This window comes from Helobdella robusta (assembly GCF_000326865.2).
Source record: "Helobdella robusta unplaced genomic scaffold HELROscaffold_4, whole genome shotgun sequence".
NCBI lineage: Eukaryota > Metazoa > Annelida > Clitellata > Rhynchobdellida > Glossiphoniidae > Helobdella > Helobdella robusta.
This window is the reverse complement of record NW_008704902.1, coordinates 4,517,171-4,542,094: the sequence shown is the minus strand read 5'-3', so window position 1 is coordinate 4,542,094 and position 24,924 is coordinate 4,517,171. Positions and strand designations below refer to the sequence as shown.

General features: G+C 31.9%; 5 protein-coding genes across 5 annotated transcripts; 3 read left to right on the top strand and 2 right to left on the bottom strand.

The window, feature by feature from the left end:
* Positions 1–3,129: 3,129 nt before the first annotated feature.
* HELRODRAFT_162542 (hypothetical protein) lies at positions 3,130–3,768 on the bottom strand (the record flags this gene model as incomplete). The annotated part of the gene is made up of 1 exon (XM_009024718.1): positions 3,130–3,768. One exon carries the CDS (start codon positions 3,766–3,768, stop codon positions 3,130–3,132), a length of 639 nt encoding a protein of 212 aa, XP_009022966.1.
* A 1,820-nt stretch (positions 3,769–5,588) lies between these two features.
* Positions 5,589–6,566, top strand: HELRODRAFT_162541 (hypothetical protein; the record flags this gene model as incomplete). Its single annotated transcript, XM_009024717.1, has 1 exon — positions 5,589–6,566. The coding sequence occupies one exon, from the start codon at positions 5,589–5,591 to the stop codon at positions 6,564–6,566; it is 978 nt and encodes a 325-aa protein (XP_009022965.1).
* Positions 6,567–8,825: 2,259 nt separating this feature from the next.
* HELRODRAFT_137690 (hypothetical protein) lies at positions 8,826–8,999 on the top strand (the record flags this gene model as incomplete). The annotated part of the gene is made up of 1 exon (XM_009024716.1): positions 8,826–8,999. A coding segment is annotated over one exon (174 nt), but the record flags the coding sequence as incomplete, so codon positions are not given.
* A 5,713-nt stretch (positions 9,000–14,712) lies between these two features.
* HELRODRAFT_188988 (hypothetical protein) lies at positions 14,713–15,539 on the bottom strand. Its single transcript, XM_009024715.1, has 4 exons — positions 15,514–15,539; positions 15,232–15,447; positions 15,048–15,149; positions 14,713–14,922 (listed from the first exon to the last, which is right to left on the bottom strand). Exons 2-4 carry the CDS (start codon positions 15,433–15,435, stop codon positions 14,839–14,841), a joined length of 390 nt encoding a protein of 129 aa, XP_009022963.1. The 5' UTR covers positions 15,436–15,447; positions 15,514–15,539; the 3' UTR covers positions 14,713–14,838.
* A 7,553-nt stretch (positions 15,540–23,092) lies between these two features.
* Positions 23,093–24,924, top strand: HELRODRAFT_162538 (hypothetical protein; the record flags this gene model as incomplete). The annotated part of the gene is made up of 4 exons (XM_009024714.1): positions 23,093–23,161; positions 24,065–24,286; positions 24,421–24,528; positions 24,841–24,924. The coding sequence occupies 4 exons, from the start codon at positions 23,093–23,095 to the stop codon at positions 24,922–24,924; spliced, it is 483 nt and encodes a 160-aa protein (XP_009022962.1).

Here is a 24,924-nt window from a genome sequence, read left to right as displayed (position 1 = left end):
CATACTATTTCCTAACTATTTTGGCTTTTGAGTTTCCAGTAAATGTATGAAATTCACAAATCGTTTCATGGTTTTTTATTGACACTATGGAATAAATGAGATTAATAACAATAATAATAATAATTACAATAATAACAATAATAATAATAATAATAATGTAAACTCTTTTATTATTCAGAGAAAACCAGTAAAATCAAAAATAATCAAAAAAAATATGTCAATAAAATGTTAAAATTAGTTAAATATAATTAAAATAATAAAATAATATGAATGGTCATCAACGCTCGTTATCCTGAAATAAGTGCCATGGTGGACGATAGCTTGTATAAAAATTGGTAACAGTTTGTTCACGCATTGTTTCTATCGTAGTACAAAGCATAAGATGACGATATTACCCTATTGATTAAGCTATATCGAAAATTATCAGTCCAATTTATATCGATTAGAGACAGAATAAAAGGATTATAAAAACCTATAGGCGATATTTTAAAAGTTTTAATTAAAATATTGAAATATTTAAAATCATCTACAATGTTATTTTTTAAATTATTTAAGTATTTATTCATTTTATACATTATGTTTTGATTTCATAAAGTTTGTTTCATGGCACACGGTCAGTTCGAGTATTTCAATAGTATCTTCGTTACAGACTGCGATGTCGGGTCGGAGTGATTTGAACAGATCCGTTACTGGACGCACCAAATCTTTTTTCACGTCTGCAAATATTTCGATACCCGGCCTTGCATTTGCTTTTATGTTATCAATAATTATTGTGAAAATTTTGTTGTGGCGGTTTAAATATCTGCTCAGTGCAGAGGCGGAGCCACAATTTGATAGGACATGTTTGTTTGTTTGTACTGCATTACAAAGCAAACATGATGCTTTAGTAGATTTACCCCACCTGAAGAGGTTAGCATTAGTAGGTAGCTGTTGAATAAGATATTTTCTGGTGAATTTATAGAGGACCTCTGATAGTTTTACTCTGATTATTTTAATAATAATAATAATAATAATAAAATAATAATAATAATGGGAACATCTTTTATTTTTCACCATAAAAAAACAGACAATGATAAAAATATATATATATAGATAAAAATATATATATATAATGATAAAATTTTTAAAAATTGTATAAAATAATATTAAAGGTTAAGACCATTTTGCTCATTGTGAAGTTAAGTGCAGAACGGTGAAATATATTTAATTAGCATCATAGCTTGTTCCTGTCACAGTAAATGTCATACGATAATCTTATAACAGTGTTTATCAATTTATCATTAAATGATAGCGCCCATGGAACTTTAAACAGTGATAAATTAAAATTATTGTAAAAACCAATAGGCGTTATTTCGAATGAGTTTATAACTAATGAACAATGTTCATAGTCTTTATTTAAACAACAATGCAAATTATTAGAGTATTTATTTCTCTTGTATTGCCTGGAGGATTCTAGATTGGTTTCATGGCACCAAGTTAATTCTAGAATTTCAATTTTGTTATTTTGAAGTATGGCGATATCGGGTCGTAAAGTGTTGAATAATTGAGATATTGGGCGAATACCCTCAGACTCTAAATCTGCAAATATGCGGCAATTGGCTGGAGCGGATATTTTCAGCCAATTGATGATCACGGCCAATATCTTGTTGTGTCTTTCGGTATATCTTGCCAGAGCGGATGTAGAACCACAATTGGAAACTACGTGCTTATTTGTCTGTCGAGAATCACAAAGAGGGCATTGAGGGCTTTGCGTTCTACCCCATCTAAACAAATTTGCATCAGTAGGCAACTGCTGGACTAAATACTTCCTAGCGAATTTGTAGAGGGGACTCCGGCAAGATTTTCCGTGGACTTTGACCAACGGGATATGTTGTTGGCTTTGATGAAATTTTTTATATTTAAAATTAGTGAACCTTGACTCTGCAGCGAGAATACATGACTTAAGCTAAATTCAATTCTTTTTTCTTCCAAATGACTAAGCGACGACTTTATTTGGCCGTATTTTAAGAGCGTATTATCTACTTTGATAAAATCGATCGCTGATTCTTTATAAAGACATTGAATCTCTTTGTTGCTATTAGTTTTAAAATAGTTCCAAAGTTTCAGTCTCATTTTTTCTGTCGCATCTTTTAATGAAATGATGCCATGACCTCCCATTGTTGTTGGCAGAGAAAGTAGTTCAGACACACAACCGCTGATTGGCATATCCATCCACTCCCTGACAGCGTTAACAATCAGATTATCTAGGTTCTCTGATATCCATGTCAGCGAAAAGTTGTAACTGCGGAGTTCAAAGTTCAATTGAGACGGTATAAATTTTCTTAAAATTTGTAGTTTTTGCTGTGGATCCACTTTCAACTTTGAAGTCGTTTCCAACAGTTGTTTGTATTCTTGACTGTCTAGAATTTTCATGAGTGGATTGAAGCAAATATTGAAGAGTAATGGAGAACATGGGTCGCCTTGAAGCACCCCTTTCCTGACTGGTATTGCTTGCGTGAGTTCACCGTTGATTGATATTGATATTGAGTAGTCGGAATATATTGATGATATTAATTTATGTAGTGATTGGGGAACATGATGATATTCTAGAATTGAAGTGATGAAGTTGTGATTTACTTCTCCAAAAGCATTTCTCAGATCCAACAATGCGACAACAGTGCGTTGATGTCGTTTAGCATTTTTTAACAGATGGGATAGCATTTGTGTATGTTCGGCTAGCCCATCAACCGTTGGATAGAATCCCTTCTGAATATTTTTGTTGATGAAATTGTTTTTGTCTAGAAAATTGTATAGTCTGGATTTTATGAGAGCTGAAAAAATTTTGTAGAGTACCGGTTGCAGTGTGATCGGCCGAAAATTTGCTGGGTCGCTTGCATCACCTTTTTTGTAGATTAAAACTGTTAGCCCCCTACGCCAACATTGTGAAATTGTTGTTGAGCGCCAACACATTACCAACAATTTATGTAGATACGTTCTTATTATTGGGCATCTTTTGAGGGCAATAATTGAGATTTGGTCCAGTGGACATGGAGATGCCTTTGCTTTACTTCTACGAATAACTGTTGTAATTTCTTTATAAGATGGCGGATCCAAATTACCTTGGAATGAAGGAGCAGGAAGTGAATTAATTCAATTAGGGATGCAAAACGTTGTGCGATCGCCAGCGTTCAAGGTGTTTTTGAAGAAATTGGTGGCAGCTTCGATTCTGAGGTGTGGAGACTGCAAAGTTGAGTTTGAAAAGATGTTTTTACATGTTTTCCAAAAGTTTTTCTTCAGTTGAGAAGAAATGTTGTTGTTATCATTTTTTACTATTTTATTGGTTTTTAGTATTGCTCTAATCTGTTTGCTCAGCATACGTATTTCATTGTTGAATCGAGTGTCGATCTGAGCCAACGATTTTAAATTTCTCAATTTTGTTTTTAAACGTCTAATATCACGATTTATGTGCTCAACAGGTTTTGATTTCATTTTTAAAGTGCCACAGTTGGCAGCAAAATATGAATAGATTGCCTCTTGGAACCTGTTAGCGAAACTGTCGATATCTGTGATAGCGTCTAGACATCTAAATTCCAGCTGAAAGAATGCGTTGGCCTCAGACCACTGAGTTGATGATTTGGGCAATTTTATTCCGGGTATTGGCTTTGGAGTAGATGTTGAAGTTGACGTGTGTTGAAATATTGGCTGGCTGGTTGCGTCGCTGTCGTTTGATTCATCTTCCTGAGTTACTGGCTTGAGAGATTTGTATATTTTACACGATCTCTGGTGCATTGACAGTCCTTTTCGTCCTTTGCATGACTTTCCACAACAACATGACAGCAAATTATTTGAATAATCCGGTAAAATAATGTTATTATTAATTGTCAGTAAATTTGGGGAAATTTCAATGTTACTGTTAGGTGAAATAATTAAGTTGGAGTTTGAACGTATATTTGTACAACGCCAGGAATGTCTGCTTACAAACCTAAAATCTTTAAAACAATGCGGTTATAATGTACAGAGTTAAATGAATTTAAGATTAAAATTATGAAAATTAAACTACTAAATTTAAAATATTTATTAAAACCAAATTCTAAAAACATATTTGTGTTCCCCATAATTTTTCCAACAATTTAATACTAAAATTAAATATATACAACGTCAATAAAACTTTAAATTGCTAAAAAAACAGTAAGTTACGTAAAAACGACTATCTTGTTTTAGTTGTACAGCAATAATCATATAATAATAATAATAATAATAATAATAATAATAATAATAATGTCATATATGAGCGCCCTATGCATAGCGTCAGAGGCGCTCGGATAAACAAATGTCAGCACGGCCGCCAAAGGCCTGTTCAAAAAGATGCTGCTTCAATCGCTTTTTAAACGTTTCTCTTGATGATTGCTGACGGATGATGAGTGGCAAACTGTTGCATATTGATGGTGAGCAATGTGAGAAGCCTTTATTGACGAGAGCTGATGCACTGACTGGTTGGAGATTTATAAAAAAAAGTTCGTACTTTCACTAAATTAAACCAACAATGTAAATAAAATTTGAACAGCCAAACTGTGAACAAATAATGTTTGCCAAAAAATCATTTAAAAATTTACAACATTTTAAAGTTTCATACTTAAAAAAAATTACTGCCATTTTTGAAGCTAATCTGAGGAAATAATTATAGTCCTAAAATTAAAATACGATTAAAATTATGTTAATAATATTAGTTATTTAACTTGTTCACTCAATAAAATTAGTTAATAAAAACGATAACAATTGAAAGTTTTATAAAAAATCCAACTACTTTTTTAAACAAAAGACCTCGAGCCGGTAATTTGAAACAAATCGGTCGATAGAATAAATGCAAAGAATCCAGCGAACAATGTCACATCACATCAACATCAATCGAAAAACTCACCAACATCGTCAACTCAAACAACATTAACAAAAACATCAACAAAAACATCAATAAAAACATTCACAACGTCGACATCAACATGAACAGACATCTATTTGGACCAATCAATCGAACACCAAGGAGAGGAAAATAGAAAGAATTTTATGTTTTGAACATTTCAGCACATGGATATGAGCAATTGAGCATAAATGATGTAACGTGCGCTCGACTATCAATGTTTAGTCTAAATTTAATAAGAATTAGTTCAAAAGTTTTGGCTTTTTCAGAATGCATTACATAAAAATTCATGCAAGTTGTTGGTTGGAATATTATAAAAAAATATTAATATTTAAATTTTCAGATAAAGCCAAACTCACCAATGAAGTAACATAATGAAAAAGCAATAATGTTAAGTTGTATGGTATCAACAAAAAAGATGCCTTAAAAAATCGACGTCAAATTCAAATTTTCATCAAGTTTGAGGACAGATTCGTCATTTTCTTCAGCATCTTGGCTGTCTAAAGCAGCAGAAACCTCATCAACCTCGCCTTCCAGGCAGTTGCCACCATCAACTTCTTCGACGGCATCTCAATTGGATGATGGAAACATTCGCTCCAAAGCGTCTACATCTGCTACTAAGCCAGTCAGGAAGTTTAAATCGTCGTCATCCACCACAACAAACTCAACAACTTCAACGACAACGTCAATTAAAATGTCAACAACACAAGAAACTAAAACAATTTCTTCATCGTCTGCAAAACCGAAGATATTGACACCGAAGCCAATTTTGTCGTCACCTCTCACACCGTTGTCAGCATCTGTTGAAACATCTCAGACCGAGCCGAGCAATCGAGATGATGTTTCTCATCACGTTCACGCAGCAACATCTCCGCTTAAAAAACCGCGCAGACTAATTCGAGTTACCTCCAACGAAATCACCAGCAATGGGAATGACGACAACGTAGACTCCATTCTCACCTTCAACAATAAGTTCAAGAAAATCTCACCTCAATATATCACAAACAACAACGAGAAAGTCGATACCAACAACTTTTCCTACCATGTCAGCAACAACAATGATGATAAACCAATAAGTTATGACGTCATCATGAATGACAGCAACAACAACAACAATAATAATAATAATAATAACTACAGCAAAAACAACAAAAACAACGTTAACGAAAATAACTTGAAAAGTCATAATGACATTTCATCGAATAACAAAACGGCCAACACTAGTATTCATAGTAGAAATGATTTGAAGGCAAGCAGTGTGGACGAGTGTAGGAATGTGACGAGCAACAAATTAACAAGTGGCAGCCACGTCAGGACACGCGTCGATGGCATGGTCCCGTCTACGAAGGGCCAATCAAATAATGTCGATGACGTCATTCTGCTGATGGCTCGTGAAAATTGCGACGACAGATCAGCACGTTGTGAAGGAGTCAGCGTTCACGAGTCAGGTGGAGGAGACTGCAACTACGGTGTCTGCGATGCATGGGAGGGTGATGTCAGTGGTGGGAGAAGCAGGGATGGGATTGACAAGGACGATGGAAAGGACAACCACAAGAACATTGACAACAACAGAAAATTTTTTGTCAGAGTTGGAATTTTTAAGGGCCCGGAACTAGAGTCAAATTTTTTTAAGCGTACGGTCTCGGAATCCGACTTCGGAAATTATTTTTAATATAAAAAAAAATTTAATTTATTTTTTGGAATCTTTTTTTAGATCTTGTTTTTTAGAAGATAAATGTGTGTTGGGACATGCAATTGTCTTTAATACTGAAAATAAATTAATGCTTATATAGTAAATTCTTTTTCAGTTTGTTTTAAAACATAAAGTAGTTTTACTAGTAAAAACGATTACAATGAGGAGTTTACAGGAGTCGGAGTTGGAAATTTTTACCCAGAGTCGGAGTCTGAATTTTTTGAAGGGCAAAAGTCGGATATTTTTTATCTGACTCAGACACTCTGGTTTCAAGTAGACAAATACGTGAATTAAAAATTTCATTGCGTCTTTGTTGAGTGACTTTTTTCGAAACTGGAAATTACACTCTTTGTTCAATCGCTAGTTCCTGTTATGTTAATGATGAAGATTTGTTTGAGAGAACAATTTTTTGTAGTACATACTTATAATGAAGACGAAAATACAAATTTTAAAAAGTAATAAAAATATTCTAGTTATATGTAAAAAAGTATTCGGAGATATTTTAACAACGATATAGATGGTTCAATATTCAATGCAAAGTTTCAGTTTACTTTTAGCCAAACAAAATTTTTTTGAAAACAAAACAAATTTAAAATGGCAGCGCTAACTGTTGGCGCTGGTTTAATTGATAATTGTGATGATATTTTTGAACGATCGATTGAACACTTGCTTACACAATATTTTTTTCACAAGTATTTCAAGGAGTTTAGTACCTCTAATCGTCCGGTTTTTAACAGTTTCATTGCTAGCTTTCTTATGTTGGAAAGTAGCGGGGATGAATATTCACTGTTTTCAGCGTGGCTGCTATTGATATCCAAATGTCTTTATCCTAATGAATGGAAACCTGTAAATCATCAATTCAACGAGATGCTGAGTGCGGCTGAAAAGGTTCTGATCATAAGTGTGAATGTGAGGAATGTGTGTAAAACACTTGCTCCAAATTTTGTTGATGCTGATGAAAAGCTAGACAAAATTAACCTAAATGTTGAAATGCTGGAGGAGAAACATTGCAAGTTGGTCGTCTCCAACACGAACGAAATTTCTGCTGTTGAGGCTATCAGAGTCGAACTCAAAAAATCAGTTGTCTCATTTTTTTCTGAGATGCTGAAATATTGTCCAACGGTTGATCTTATAGATCTTGTAAATGCAAATGTTGTTAGTATTGATGATGATAACAATAATAATAATAACAATGATAATGGTGGTAATGATAATTCTAATTCAAAAAAAGTCTCAGAGAAAACAATAAGAAAAAAACAAGGAAAAAAGATATTTGATAAAAATAAATTTGACATGCTAGAAGATGAAAACACCAATGATGATTTTGATGATAATAATGATAATAACAAACAACAGTTGATTCGACCTATTTTTTGTAAAAATAATAAAGCTAAAAACAGCAATGATGATTTAAATCAACAAACAATAACAAAGTCCTCACCAACACAAAAAAAACTTCATCTAAAGCGAAAACTCTACACCAAAGTTTGTCTCTCTCCAAGTCTGCTATCCAATCAAGCCAAAGGGAATTGTAATGATAAAATGATTGAAAATGATAATAATGATATACTGTTACCAACAACAACAAATCCGATCCGGAATAATTCAGATGTTAGTGAACCAGTGGCTGTAAATAATTTTAACTTCAGGAAAGTTTCTAAAGTTTATGAAAGAAAATTTTTTATGAAGAAAAAACCATTTTATTATGATGAGGAAAGCAATGATTCAACTTCTCGACCATCTGCTGAGTTAGGTGTGCAAAACAACAGCACTGACAACAACACTAACATCACCACTAATGCTACCGGCAACAACAAAACAGACAAAAACATAAACAACATCAATATTGACAACAGTAATAGCAACAATAATAACATTAACAGTCGAAATACCAACAATGACAACAAAAATACTTGCAACAACAACCACAGCAACAGAAATAACACCAACAGTACTAGCAGTGACAACGATAGTGACGAGAGTGCCAACAGCAACAATGTCAACATCAAAGATAGTAACAACACCAAAATTAATGGTTGCAGTAGTAATAACAAGGCCAACAACAAAATTGGTATGAATGAAATTAACAACAGACACAGAGAAGATTCAGAGGTTGATGAAGATTCGTCATTTTCATTCTCAGATATCGAAGTTAATAAAAAAACAAAATTTGTGAAAAAGAAGCCCTACGACTCTTCTGAAGGTGATTCAGATGGTAGTATTGGTTTTAATGATTTACCAAAAAAACTAAAAAAACATTCTAGAAGAAAATGGGAATTAAGGGAAGAGTTGGATTTTTTAGAAGCGGTTGAATTGTATGGTGCGGGAAATTGGCAGAAAATGTTGGGCCATGGATGTCTCACGAACAGAACTGCAGTAAACTTGAAAGATAAATGGAGGAATATCTTGAAGGGTGGTAAGCTGGAGGAACTGCAGAGAATAAAAAGAAATCTTAGCTTAAAACAAAAGAAGCGATAATTACATTCTGACAATTGTTATGGTAATAACGATCTGATAATAACATAAAATCATATAAAAGAGTTGACTAGACTGGATAGTCAAACAACAATACAACGTTAATAATTTAATAATAAATAAATAATGCAAGTAATGAAATAAACAACAATTGAAAATTCTTATTAATATTTAGCTATAATAACAAAATAGTAATTATAACTTTTAGCAAATTATGATGTGACACAGAGGATTATCATGAAAAGTGATGTGCTGGATGGAATGAAAGAAATAGAACACAACGAAATACTTATCATGACTTAACTATGATCTTATAATAGCTGTTATAAATAAGGATAATTAATAGTAACACATTATTTTGATTAATTAATTGATTGATTAATTTTTTTTTGACTTATTAGTTGATTAACCAGATTGTTTCACTTCAATTAATTATTTCTTTATTTTACTCAATTCTCCTTATTTCTTCATTTCTGGTTTGTGCACTTGTTTTAGAAAACTTTTTAAAATGGACAAAAGTATGGGCTGGTAACTTAGTTAACACACGATTGTTTCATTCAATCATTTTTTCATAAACATTTATAAATAGTAAAATTGATAAAATAATTCATTTATAAAAGGATGGTTGTATGATGCATTTTTGGTAGAAATAAACAAATGTCAATTGATTCATTGATTAATTAATTGATTTACTAATTATTTTTTTCGTTTTTAAACGTTCAATTTGTTTTGCTAAGTCATTAACAATGTTTAGTTATTCTTAAAAAATCTTTACTCAACTCCAAATTTTAATTGTCAAAGAACTGTTGATTGAAAAGAAAAAAGATTAGAATAAAATGACAAAACTAAATGTATCATCGTAATCAAACTATAAGGCACGACATCAAATGAGAGAAGTCTTTGGTAAAATATGTACAATGCGTAGATTAAACACATATTCGGCGTAAAACAATCAGAACGGTTTATGAGAAATTAATTTCAATGTCTAAACATGTAAATTGTGTTTTATCGAGAAAATTAACCTAATTGGCGGAAATATTTAAGAAATTTCACTGCAACAATCGGCAAATTTTTCATTTATATGCTCGCCAGATGTCAACATTTCAGACAGCAGAGTTTACTTCTGGAGTTCACTGGGACAATTTTTTTGTCAGGGCAAGTTTAAGTAATAGTCGGAACGGAATTTGAGTGCAATAAAGTTCAATTGGACCTTTCACGTGTTTTCTTTGCGTAACGCTTAGAAAATCTTTCATTTTGTCGCGGCGCTTTCATTCTGAATCAAACTTCAAAAGCAAATTTTCAGTCTGGGTTGAGATAGTTTTTGAAAAGTTCGTTACAGATGACTAATGTTACAAGTTCTACAAAGCATCTTTTACCTTATTATGAGTATCCGCTGCTATATTTTGTAATGACTATGACCTTATCGTTTTCTAAGCTTTCATCATTTGATGATGTATAAAGATGTCGGTAACTTAATTATTATCAAACTTATTTTAAAAAAGAAAATTTTGATTCAGTCTTGAAACCATTTGAAAAAAAAGGATGATGATGGCTTAACGGAAAGGGCTGATTGGTCTCCATTTCAATATTAGCAAAGTTACATTTATGAGGAACTTCTAAATTCAATCCGTTAGCAAAGCTGGCAACAAATTTGTCACTTTTTTGGTGTTTTGAGATGATGCCACGCATTGGTTTGCCACAACTAAAATTGTACTTGTCAAGTAGTTCAAAATCATTCAATTAATCAATCATAGTTTATCAAGAGCTATTTCCGCGATGTTCAACAGAGCTTCTCAATAAATTTTGCAAACAGATAGATATTGAGATCCGTTCTGAACCTCGCAAGTGATGGAGAAGAAGTCTGAAAAGAAGGTAGAGAGTTCCAGAAGAAAGGGCCTAAAAAAAGAAAATTCAGATTTAGCAAAAGTTCCAGTGTTAGCTGACATTACATCAAGAGACCACTTTTTCAAGCTACGTACTAGTTTGAAAATGGTGATCGACAATGATGTCACGGAGAAAAAAAAAATAAATTTTGGAAAAACCATTTTTTGAATAAATTTCGCAAAGGTGCTTACAGTTGCCAAGGTTCAAAAAAGAGGCACCATGAACAAATGATTTCATTTCCTAGAACTGCATCTGCCTAACAATATCTCCCTAACAAGCATATCCAGTGGGAATAAAAAACTTTTAGCATCGACCTCAAATGTTATTGTTTTAGATTTTTTACTTTACCAAGGAGGAAATACAGTGCCTGTTGATTAACAAAAAACTTGGTTTGACTGGAGCAGTTGTATTTCTGCTGTCATCATCGTTAGCCAAGAGGAGTTTAATATATTGTAAAGGATATTTTATAAGTCTGAGTATTATTGACCAGCTTTTTGATCGAAACTTGTATTATACCGGTACGGTGATGAGAAAAACAATGAAAAAACCTGGCAAAAAATTGGCCTCAAAGAAAATGCTACAGAAGCAGTTAAGTTTGGTTATCAAAGGTTATAATAGACTTTTCCTTATATATATATATATATATATATATATATATATATATATATTTATATATATATTTATATATATATATGATAAATATGAAAAAAACATTTTATTGTGGTAATTGCAACAGCATCACGTTCATGTTTTGTGAGGATGAAGTGACGGAAACTAGCACAACGTATGAATGAATGAATGGATGGATGGATGGATGGATGGATGGATGGATGGATGGATGGATGGATGGATGGATGGATGGATGGATGGATGGATGGATGGATGGATGGATGGATGGATGGATCAAGGAATGAATAAATGAATGAGGAGTTAATGAATGACATATTTAAAAATATTACCAAGTTCATAAATGGATGAATGAATGAAGATCCAATTAAATAAACGAGCGAAATGGATAATCAAAATAATGTATAGGCTACGATGATAATTAATCAATTTATTTATTATTAAACAAATATGTTTAGATGTTAATCTATTTTGCACGTTGGTGTATTTGATTATTTTTTATTTATTTAGATGATAAAATTCTTTCGAGTGCATGCCATTCTATGTTAAATCTTTGAATTCGAGCTGAGCACATCAAACGTAGACGGCGTGTTTCTATTTTTAAATCGCCCCACGATTGGACGATATTCTCAATAACGATAATGACGTCACAGCCTTGGACTCTTCTCGCGCAAGCTGCTCGTGACATCACGGTAATAATTTTCAGCCTGACCTCCATTGTCATCATCGCCATCACTGTCAAGACCACTATCATCATCATCATCATCATCGTTATCACTGCATCATCATCACTATAACCATTTCATTAATAATGTTACTGTTGCTCTTAGCTTGAGTTTTATGATCTCGAAGGCACACATGTAACACCATTATTTCCTAACGAACTTTGCATGTGTACACCGTTCTATGAAGAATATTTACCACAAATTTGTTTCTAGCGACTTATCGACTTATAAACTGTAATATAACACATGATTTAGTGCTGGGGTGGGCAAACTACGGCCCCGCGAAGCTATTTTATGCGGCTCGCGAAGCCTTGTTCGCCAAAAAATGTCGTCAACCAGACATTATACGTTATGTACAAAAAAAGAGCCACAAATCTTAAAAAATTCTCCCCCGGGTCGAAAAAACTTGCTATTTAAGTAAATATGCGGCCCCTTCAAAGGTAAAATAGTTCTCAATGCGGCCCTCAGAGCAAAACATGTGCCCACCCCTAATTTAGTGAATCGGCAAGTCAGTATTTCAATGAAAATTTTGTTACGTGTTAAAATTTTTTGCATTGAAAACAATACAAAAATAGTAGCAGGACAAGTTTGTCAGATCAGATTTGTGCATTTGACTGAAATTTTTTGCTCAAATATTTCCCAAAGCACAAAACACAACACATAATTTTTAATCTGCTAAATGACCACAGAAACCTTGTGGCTACTTACATAGTGGCACGAATTGAAAGACAAAATACTGTTGCATGTGGCATGTCTGAGGTAGCTGACCTGCCACAACACAATGAGCAAAAACATTCGATGCAATGCATTCATAACCTACATACAATGGCACGAAAATTAGAAATATATTAAGCTAAACTATTATCAAAGATGTTTTTATCTTCTATTAATAATATGTATCTCATCTTCTATAAATAATTTCTTAAAACACGCAGCGTGATGATGATAATATGCCAGTTATATTTATAATTCACAATCCTTGCTTAACTTCCAATGAGTTTTTTAAACTAAATGATTGTGGTCTGGCTTGCATATAAAGAAAAATTTTGGTTCTCATTATCATGTATATTGGCCATCACCACTCGTCATCCACATCATCATCATCAGCACCAGCAGCAGAATCATCATCAACATCATCATCATAATCGTCATCATCATCATCATCATCATCATCATTAGTTATGTTGTCACGGAGAAAAAATTTTAAAAAGTGTGTGACGAAGGAGCATTAACGAAGAAACAGAACACACACGCACACACAGATACACACACACACACGCACGCAGGAATGTTCACAATGTTTTCCTTCTTCTGTATTATCTCACAACGTCGATGTTTTTTTGATCTACAGATGCGTCGTTCGCATTTTATTTTCAAGTTTAGTCAGTGCGTTGTGCGAAAACCTGTTACGCGTTTAATGTAATTTCATTTTGATGTTTTTATTTTAAACGATCAACATTTATCTTAGTTTGCTCGATTATGTCTGAGCCCTGTCATGGCCGACCAAAGACAACCCATTAAACGACTAACTCGGTACTCCAAACAATGGTTTTTCTTATCTTGTTATGTTTGACAGAGAAGTTTTTTGTTTCGTATTCATTAAATAACCATTGAACAGCGATTATGGCTAATTAAAAGTACATTGCCATGCTAATTGTGTTGTGTTTTTGAGGTGGCGCGTCGTCTGATTTTGAATTGAAAATACTCAGAGGCCTGTGAATGTCGCATTTGATATTTGGCAGTTACCTCCTTATGAACCAAATGAATTCTATTTAAAAAGTAAATGAAAAAAAATTATTTTACCTTAAATGAAGAAAAAAAATAATGCAATTTAAATTTTTTTTTATAAGCGTTGACAACTAATCTGAATTTATGTGATGGCCAATTTTATCAAATAAAATTTTTATCGAATAAAAATTTTTAAATTTCTAATATTTTTTATTAAAAATTCTTTCGCTTTTAAATAAACCTTAGTAATAATTTTTTCTTGTTTGAATTTGACCACATAAAATTTTGTTTAACTTTCAGCACCTAATTATATCTGGGGTAAAATGCATGTTTCAAAGTTATGTACGTCGTTTAATTTTTTTTATAAACTTTGAACACTTAAATTCAAGAATTTAATAGTATAACATACAAAAAAAGTTTCGTTATCTTTCATTTGAAATTCTAAAATTTTGTAAAGCTGAGACATCTAGCTTGGGAGAACACATAAACCAAAATTGTGTTTCATATGCTCTTCCAAAAATGTAATTTATTTTTGTTGATTTTATCAGCCTATAAAGTTCATTTGTATGTATTTTGAATGTTTGTGTACTGCATCTATTTTTTCATGTTTGCTAATTTGTTTTACTAATGTGAACATAGCATGGTTAATTATTTTTCCACTGACTGTTTCAAAAGACAAATCAAAATAACATTTTCTATTTTATTTCAAATATTAATAAACTTGAAAGAATTCGTTTGTAAACGTACATTGAATTATTAAATTAAATTTTGATTACATTCTGAGCAATTGCGTGAACGTGGAATTCAACTTTTTAAAATGCTGGACAGAATGAATACAACAGTTTCTCGGTCTGGGTCCATGGTTGCAGGTACAGTTGGAAGTAGCAGAAGCTTGTCTTTAAACAAAATTTGTATTGTTTCATTGTAAATGTTATTCAAATTGAATTTATTTTAGTAACACTTTGAAAAACTGCAACGTTCTATGTGTACTACATTCGTTTAAAAGCAACATATGGTCTACCTTCTCAACAGTGCAGGCCTTTTCGTTGGCAGCGAGTTCAGCTGGAGTGCAGTCATACAAACCAACTTGCAACTTCAAGTAATATTTCACTCCAGAAACAACCTGAGTGTTGTCAACATTTTTAAGAAAAATTAAGTTTTCTGTACTAGTGAACGTGAGATATTCGGCTCGACAGACGACGAACCTGAGACTGAGCAGAGTAGATGTTCTGCAAGACACGGGCACGACCTCCCTGAAATGTATCGTCCAAAAGCTGCAGACTCTTCTCCGCAACTTCCTTTGCATGATCTGAGCTTGGATCCATATCGAACAAACCACCAGGCATGCCCGAGCCAGACACGCACATACCGCAGACAGCCAACACAACTACTGCAACAATGGCCTGCATGGTTCTGAAAATCTATGAAATAATAAAAAATGTAAGCAGCTAAAGTGATGTATTAAATTAAAAATATACATTGCTCACTTTACGATGTAGTGAACCACAAATGGTGAACAAAATAAACTGTCGCCCTGTGAACGATCTGTTTCGCTTTTATAGACAAGTTTTGTTTATAACATTTGTAGGTTATTTCATCAAAGTGTAACCTCTGGAGCTATTAAAAAAATATGTTGTCAACAAAATGAAGGGCCCTTTTGAAGTCAACTTATTGCTTCTTAATGATCATGCACATGCTTATTTTAATTATTTTAATTCAATTTACGTTGACAATGAATTGAAGAAAAACTAAATTTAAACTTTTAATAAAGTTGAAAATAATGGATGGTGTTTAAGTTGTGTACTAACAAGAATTAATTTGAATAAAAATATGAAGTTGAAAGGTTAGATGTGTATAGGATGCATATGCATGACATTGTGTAAACGACCTTGGCGAAGATGTGTCGGATGGCGGTTGGGTGATGATGAAATTTCGATTGAAATTTGTTGAAGAACTGGTTTGTTCTATTAAAAACTTTGTAAATCATTAAAAAGTTCAGACTTCAATAAGTTCAAATGTCTGTTCTTGAGTTATTTAAAAATTTTACAAATTGAATTGGTTGAGTTTATTTTGAGGAGACAGATGCTTGAAGTAACACGCTGAAGTAAAAGACATCTCAATTTCAACCTTTGTTATTTATTTTCAAGTAATATACTTCAAATAAATTAATTAATATTCATAAATTGAAATGAACAAGAAATTACAAATTTTTTAATTTAAATATTTTATTTTGAAATTATTCTAACAAATCGATAGTGTGTGGGTGAGAGAAAACGAAAATGGTGAAAATGTTGCATCCACAATTTGATTAGCTACGTAAATTCTGCGAATTATTTTTGAAAGAAAGCCATTAACTTGCAGTATTCCGCGAACTTAAGGTTGTTCACTTCTAGCGCAGTCATAATCAATTTTCATTGAATAGCTAAGTCGCTGGCACCATAAAAATTTTGTTTAAGAAAACCTTTCATCGTAAATTTCATTTTTGAATAATTCATTTCGATTTTATTTCATATATAAAAAGTTTGTTTTTTTTTGAGGTAACGTTGAAAATAAGTGAAGGTTATGATTAACGTCAGCTCAATTCATCACACACATTAGATGTGATAAGCGGGGTTTCATTGTATTTGAACCCAGGAACTGCAACAGTAGTGGGCCAAACCATTTTGGGGTCAAGTTAAACTTAACCATTACGCCATCTTGACGTCACCTGTGACCTGGTTCGACAGCAGCAAAGAACATTCAGTACTCAAGGATGTAATGTGTTTCATCGCAGGCAAATGTTTTAAAAAGTTGGGTTACCTTTACCTTTACTTGGGCTACCGTTTAAAAATCCTGTTTTTGAAAAATGAGAAACGCTCTAAAAATTGCTGTAACTGAATTATTGATTAATGAATTTTTAAATGTTTCTAAATTTTTCAAATTAAACTAATTACCACAATACATAACACTTTTCATTCATTTCAAAGTTTTTAACTTTTTAACTTAACAAGTAAATTATTGTTATTCAAGTTGTTTTGTCGTCCACACAATGAATCATCGTTTTATTATTATAGTCAAATAATTATCAGGTTGACTTATTGATTGGTTAAATGAATAATCAACAATTATTTCAAATATAATTGTCTATTAAGATAATTAATTATATTTTATCATTAAAAAAGTTGAAAATTAGTAGACAAATTTAAACATTTGTAGATAGTTTTAGTGAACTTTCGTTTAAGGTAAAGCAAGAGTTATTTTTTTGAGGTGATTTCATATTTCGCGTGAGTGTGTTGTGTGTGTGTGTTGTGTGTGTGTGTGTGTGTGTGTGTGTGTGTGTGTGTGTGTGTGTGTGTGTGTGTGTGTGTGTTTGTGTACGCGGATGTTAGGAGTTAAACATTTGTAGTATTTTTAAATTTTGTAATAGCTAAGTGAAGAACTCAGAACAAACAGCCCATGAATGAAGCTATCGATCGAATTGAATGTGTGTAAATGCAATCTTTAAAAAAAAAATACGATTTGTCCATCGGTTATTCATACCTAATAATTTTACCAATATTAACATTGCTGACGTCATTTTTACTGACTGCTACCTATACTAATACTTACTGCTACCATATCAGCTACTACAGTTATCTGTTGCTACGATTATATCTTTACTATCAGTAACATAGTAATTATTATTGCTTCTTTTACTAAAACTCACTCTTTTTACTATTATGTCTCAGGTTTGTGTAATTTCTCAATTATATTTATGCAATCAAACTATACAAGTTTGTTCCTGTAGTTTATAATAATTTCAATACCACTGTTCTTTCTATATATTTCATTGTATTAGAATAATCAAACAACCATTGTAGAATATTTTTTCAATCATTAAAATTTATTTGCAAAATGTAGAAATTATTTTAAAATATGTTAAAAGCTGTTTAAATGTTTGTATAATTTCTACAACACTTGAATTTTAACAAATTTTTTTCCAATTCTATTTGATCTAACCGACGAATAATAATGTAATCATTCGACAATTTTATAATTTTGAATTTTGTACTTCTTGAAAACGCTTTTATTCGAAATTAAATTTCAACTTTCTGTTTTGATAAACTTCAAAAAACGTTTAAACGCGTTTCATATACGGATATTATAAATTCTAGTTACATTTCAGTGAAAGTCATTTGTAGTTCACTATGTAGAGCAATCATTTTGATAAACTTCTCTGATATCAATGGTTATTCCAAGTTGATCTTCTATCTTTCTCATGATGACCTCACTATAAAGATTGCCTAACACCTTTCTTTATTTCGACCAAACTAGTCACCTTGTTTCCAAACTTCATCGCAGCTCTTTGGTCCCAATAGAGGTTTTTAAAAACTCTCGTGTCTTTCCATCACTGTCCAAATTTTCTAATATTTCCATAAGCTCCACGTGTTTCACGATGTCGAAAGCTTTGAAATAATCGACAAAACATAGAGTAAGTCTTTCTTCATTTCAATCGCTCGTTCACTCATCATTCGTGGCATAAAAATAGCCTTTCTTGTGCCACAATCTTTGACAAAACCACATTGGATATATAAAATTTCAGATCTAATTAGACAGTTTCTTTTGAAAAAAGTATAAACGGCAGCTGCTCTAGTAACTGTGTGCTTATTATTAATTAATGCGCCAGCTTTTTAATGTTTTTTTTACATTTTAGAATAAAATAAAAATCATTTGTAATTTACATAAATGTTGTTTGTATTTTTTAAAACGTTTACAATTAGATTTCCTAATTTTATATAACAAATCAAGTATAATCAAAAACATCGCACCCTAAAACTGGCAGAAAACGTTTTGTCATTTACTGGCGCTGAGTGTTATTGTCTTCCAAACTCGGTGAAAGTTTGAAGGTGTTTTTGCACTATTGGATCATTTTTTGTTTTTCAGTTTAGATAAATTATCACTGAAATGTCGATGAAGATTTTTTAATTTTTGCTCAAACTACTTTTAATAATGCGAGTTAATTAAGATCCAATTAACTCGCATTATTAAAAGTAGTTTGAGCAAAAATTAAAAACTCTTTATCGACATTTCAGTGATAATTTATTTAAACTGAAAAACAAAAAATGTCAAATCATAAATGCTTTAATTTATTACCAGTGGATGATCTGAGCTCCGTGTTTTAAAGTGGGGTCACATCATCATTTGAATCGCATGCATGATATGAAAATGATTTCGGCTTAAACATTCATTTGTTAATGTTAGTATTTTTTCATAATTAAGAAATTATTTGTTAAAATAATTATTTTATGTCTACAATTTTTCTCTTTTAAAATTATGTAAAAATTTGTCGATTGATAAAAGACATCTTGAAAATTTAAATCCAAAAAAATGAAACACTTTCTGAGCACGCTGCTTTTTATTTCTAGTTCGTTTGCAAAAAAACTAACAACAATAGATGTTAAGGGCTTATCGTTGATTGCTACAAAATTTTATTTAATTCATTGATCATAGAAAATGTTTGTAAAGAAGTGTGAGGTTATATTAAATAAAAAGTTATTTTGTATTCAACTGGGAGTTGAAAAGAAAAAGAAGTAAAGTAGCTTGATTAAATTATGACACCAGATGGCATTTTGGTTTTCACAACAGATACTGACTTACAGACACCTTAATAAAGATGAGAAGAGCTGAATGAAATGTTAGTGATATGATGTCGCGTGTCTCGATCACTTTATTTCGAATTTTATCGTAATTCTGCTTGTGATGTTTTATTTTTCATATTTGTACTAAATTGTAAATTCACAAATGGTTTGTAATTTACAATTTAAATAAAAAAAATTCGAGATCTGTCGATGAAATAATTCAGACGAGATTCCTGCGTTTTTTGGCGGGTGGAGACTTGAACTGTCATTCAATTCATTTTGTTGTCTATATCTACAGAATCAATTCACTTTTTGACGTAACATGCATTCAAACTGGTATGAACATCAAACGCAAAGGTTATCAGTGGTTCATGAAATTGTAAGCTTCAATGTCTTGCAAAGTCATTTAATGGCATGGGTTATTATTACTGATTGCATCGTCTGTTATTATCAGCCTGCTAATCAATTTGCGTAATATCACGTTATTATTGTTGATAACATTATTAGTAATAATTATTATTATTTGTCATAATACATATATTATCTATCATATTTTATTATACATTATATTTTACATATATTTATCTATCATATCATTATTTATCATATATTATCATTATTATTTGTAGTAGTAGTAGTAGCAATACTAGCAGTAGTAATAGTAGTATTGGTAGTAGTTGTAGCAGTAGTTTTAGTAGTAAGTTGTAGTAGAAGTGGTAGTAGAAGTAGTAGCAGTAGTAGTAGTAGCAGTAGTAGTAGTAGTAGTAGTAGTAGTAGTAGTAGTAGTAGTAGTAGTAGTAGTTGTTGTTGTTGTTGTTGTTGTTGTTGTTGTTGTTGTTGTTGTTGTTGTTGTTGCTGTTGTTGTTGTTGTTGTTGTTGTTGTTGTTGTTGTTGTTGTTGTTGTTGTTGTTGTTGTTGTTGTTGTTGTTGTTGTTGTTGTATGAGATACCACATTACTTTTATTTTTCTAGACCGGTACGTGTTCATTCACTCTGTTCCTTCAGCCATAGACCAAAACTGAACAACTTCAGTTTTAGAACAGTTTCAGTTTTAGCCCTGGGTTTTAGAAATGGTCAATTTGGTCATTCTTAAAATTTTGTGACGCTTGCTTCATTAAAATGACAATTAAAATAAAGCTGACTAAAAATGTGGCAAGGTTTAAACCATTAGGAGAGTAACTAAAAAGAAATGTCAGAATCATTCAATGTATTCAACTGCGATGATAAATGCTCACAATAACATGAACGCATGGCTGATCTACTGATGCAGTTTTCATTCTCTCAAATATGAACGCAACACTTGGAAAGCATTTAATGCTACAAACAGATGTTTATTAGTTTTGTCATTTAAAGAGAATAAGATTAACGTCTAACTGTTTTTGTTGAAACAAAAACTAATTGGAAAAACATGGAAAAACGTAAAGCTCAATTATGCAAGAGTATTAATTATTATTATTTGAAGTGGCATAGTCTTTAGCCAATCTAATACAAATGAATTAAAAAACAAATAAAAACATATCAGATGGAATTAGCAGCAGAATTGAACTGGCTATAAACACGTGAACCTATAAGAACGTATGTAAAAACCAAAATGATGATGAATAAATCTTTAAATGACAAATAAAACAAGTTTTGATTCAACAAACAAAATGGATTTAACTGTACAGATACACAAATCAAGTGCAAATTAGAAATTAGATGGCCAGCTGAATTTGGAGTCACCGTAGTAACTATCGACTGCTGAATTGAAACTGCTCAAGAAGATGGCATTAGCAACGGCCGAAGGCAATTTGTTCTATTCCTCCATCCCTCTACTCGAAAAAAAAATTTGTGGCTAGAACCTATAGTTAGCTTGAAATTAGTAACATAGGGACAACATCAGAAGAGAGCTGAGCTGTCTATATGACTAAATAACGTCTGCTCTTAGACGTCTGTAGACCAGAGATGACAACTCCAATTTCCTCAACCGGTCCTCGTACGAAAACCTCTGAAAGATGTTTTCACACATTTGTACATATTTACATTGGCTGTATGAATCTTCAAATATGAATCACCATCATCGAGGCTTTCGTAAGGCCTATTTAATCAAAACCGTAAAATGAACAATTGCTATAAGTAAGAAGCAAGATGGTGCATTCATTAAGACATGTCTGAAACTACGACTAAATTATTGAACATACAAGCGTACAAATTGTTTTTGTAAATCTATAAAAATGTGTTAGAAAATTTAAATGAAAAATATATTATGTTGGCACATTTTTATGAAATATTTGTCTTTAGCGCATAACTCAGAGATATCCATGAATGAGATATCATATGCTGTATCCATGTGTATAGGTGTGCGTCTTTCTCTCTAATTATAATTAACTTATGTTGTGCATGTTATAGATAGTCATATAATCATTCACTTATTCATTTATTTCGTAATAAAATTTCAACAGCAAAAAAATATTGATTGAATGACTTTGCAGTTTGTACCTTCTTTCAAATCTGTCGCCACCTTTAAATTTACTACGTGTATAATTTCAATAACTCGTTCGAACTTTAGAACAACAACAAAACAAACGCGTTAGTTGTTTTGTATTCGACTGGAAAGTTTCATATCCATATAAACGTTGGAAAAATTGCAAGATTGAAAAAACTTTTTTTAGTAATTTAAAATTTGTCTTCAACATTTAACGTTTCTGCTCCGATTGAGCGAGAAAAAATCATTGCTTTTCAAATCGGCCGGTCAGTAAAAAGTGTTATTTATCGTGTCGTTCAACCAGTAGAATGCTGCTCACACTTGGCTGAATTCTTTGAAAATATTTTTGAATAATTAATCTGCTCATCAAAAAATTTGCGATTATCATTGTTCAAAACATTCATTATTAAATAAACATTTTTCAATAATCGTTTTAAACTTGTCTAATATTATTTTTGTAATATTTTAATTTCGTAAACTGCCTGCTAATTTTTTATATGTTGCCAAATTTTTTGTTCTCAATTTTTTTATATTTTGTTTTAAAAACATAAATGTATTTGTTTTTCCGTATAAATTAACTATATTTTCGTTGAATTTTCGTTCTTTTTGTTTTTTCTATCTTTTCTATTTTTGTTTTTTAAATTTAAGCTCAAAAAAATGTTGGCATTAAATTTTACATTGTGTTTACCATCTTGAAATGCTCATATATCATAAATCTTTGGTAGGTGGTAATTTATTGTTCGATGCACTGTTTGATGCACTTGGGGTTGGTTGTTGCTTCATGTCTGCAGAGTGGTGGTAGTCTCGCTGGCCTTCTGTGTGGGCTGCTTGATTGATCTGGTTGGTGCTATGGTTGAGTTAATGTTGCTCTTAAAAAAAATGTTGCTAAGTAGGCAGTTCAGAATATATATTATATATGAATATGCTAAAAGAAATAAAAATATGTAAAATCGGTTTGTATAAGTTTGTATAAAAATGTGTGTATGTAAATGTTTATGTACTTGGCATGGTCTTACTTGCTATGAGTTTTTTCCGTAACATTGATGGCAGAGGTTTGATGATTCTGACGCAACAAGTTCGGTAAGTGTTTATTTGAAGCCTAACTTATTGTGTTTGTGGGAGGACTGGTGTTGTGTGGAGGTTGGATGAGGATCAAATCTGTATGCATTTTATCAATGCTGATAGTGACGGAAATAAAAGAAGTTTGTGAGCGTCGTTATTTGTGTCAAAAGTTAGTAAAAGTTTTTTTTAACGGAAAAAGTATTAAAGGAAAATTGACATCCTATGCCAATTAGCAGAAAAGTTGGTTCTCCCGTTAAAATGTTGGCCCTCCCATAAGCACTGAAAAAAATTTTCAAAACAAATTTGTGAAAATTCCCTCCGGTCACTATCAAGTTTTTGATGAAAATACTCAAAATTGTTTTTCCTTCGGTCATCGAGTTGAAATTCCCCCTCCCCGGTCATCAAGTTTTTGTTGAAAATTCTTCTCGCCTCCCGGGATCGTCAACTTTTCTGAAAACGTCTCCCCCAGTCGTCAGGTCATCATATATTTTTCAAAATCTCGGCCCCTTCCAGTCAAAGATCCGCCACTGAATGCCGATATAAGATTATTTTTTGTTTTCTTTTATTGTTTTCGAACCTGATTTATGCAACATTGAAACATTCAAATCAGTTGAAAAAAATTGTTAACATTCGTCAAACACTTTTAATTTGGTTATTTTATTTAAAAGTGTTATTTTACATATCACTTAAGTTCACGTGAAAATTCTCATTGAAATATTTGCTCAGCAGCATTAATATGTGCGCGTGTACAATATATCGTACACATTTATAAGCTCAGGTTACTACAAATTTCTCAGAATAATAATTGAAATTGTCAAACATTATTTATTTGTTTGTAAGACAATTATTTGTAAGTTTTTTATTTTATTTAGTTATCTTTCTTTCTTCAAATTATTTTCAAATTTAAAATTTTCAGATTATTGAAAGAATGAAGTGCGCACTTGCACTCGTCGTGCTGGTCGTCGGCCTCTCGTGCACATCAGCCCGGATGACCGGCAGACTTGATGATGTGCACTATTTGAGCCCCAACTTGCCGCGTGTGAAGGAGGTGGCAGAAAAAAGTATGGAACAGATGGGGACTGCCATCACGGGGGGACGAACGCGGGTGATCAAAAAAGTTCAGTCTGCCAAGTATCAAGTGAAGTCATCCCATTTTATACCATCCGAAGCAATTTTTAACTTATCGTAGAAGATATTTTTTAAATGTTAAAAATTATTCATTCTACCAAAGTTTTAGAAATATTATCACTTGTTTTCTTAAAAACTATTCAGAGCGTGTTAGGGGAAGGGATCAAATATTTTTTGAAAGTGCAAATAGAGCTCTATGACTGCAGTGAAGCTGAACTGAATGCAAAGGCAAAACATTGCGTCGTTAAAAAGGTACGGTATTATTTTAAATTAATGGTTTTTAAGGTGATAAATGGGTAAAATTTGGCAAAAAATAATTATCCTTAAAAGTTTTGAAAAAAATTGAAACAATTGTAACAAAATTATATTAATGTAACTTTTCACGATTCTTTGCGTGAAATTTCATTAGCAATAATTATATTAAAATAATTAAATTATCAAAATTATATTATAAATAGATTGACGTTGAGTGTTTATAGCATTTAAAAGAAAGACTACTCAAATATTTAAACGAAAGTGTTGTAGACTTGTGAATATATTTAAATATTTAACAAAAACTTCCAGAGAGGCACGTGTGACTTTGTAACGTTGATGCCATTCATGTCGCTATCTTTCAACCTACTCTCATCCCACTGCACCGGGTTTTGA

Excerpts from the sequence above, each read along its gene's own strand:
- HELRODRAFT_188988 (XM_009024715.1), bottom strand. The coding sequence starts at position 15,435 with ATGCAGGCCATTGTTGCAGTAGTTGTGTTGGCTGTCTGCGGTATGTGC. Across the intron at positions 15,150-15,231 it reads TCTACTCTGCTCAGTCTCAG|GTTGTTTCTGGAGTGAAATA; the intron begins GTTCGTCGTCTG and ends GACAACACTCAG. Across the intron at positions 14,923-15,047 it reads AGGCCTGCACTGTTGAGAAG|ACAAGCTTCTGCTACTTCCA; the intron begins GTAGACCATATG and ends TTTTGTTTAAAG.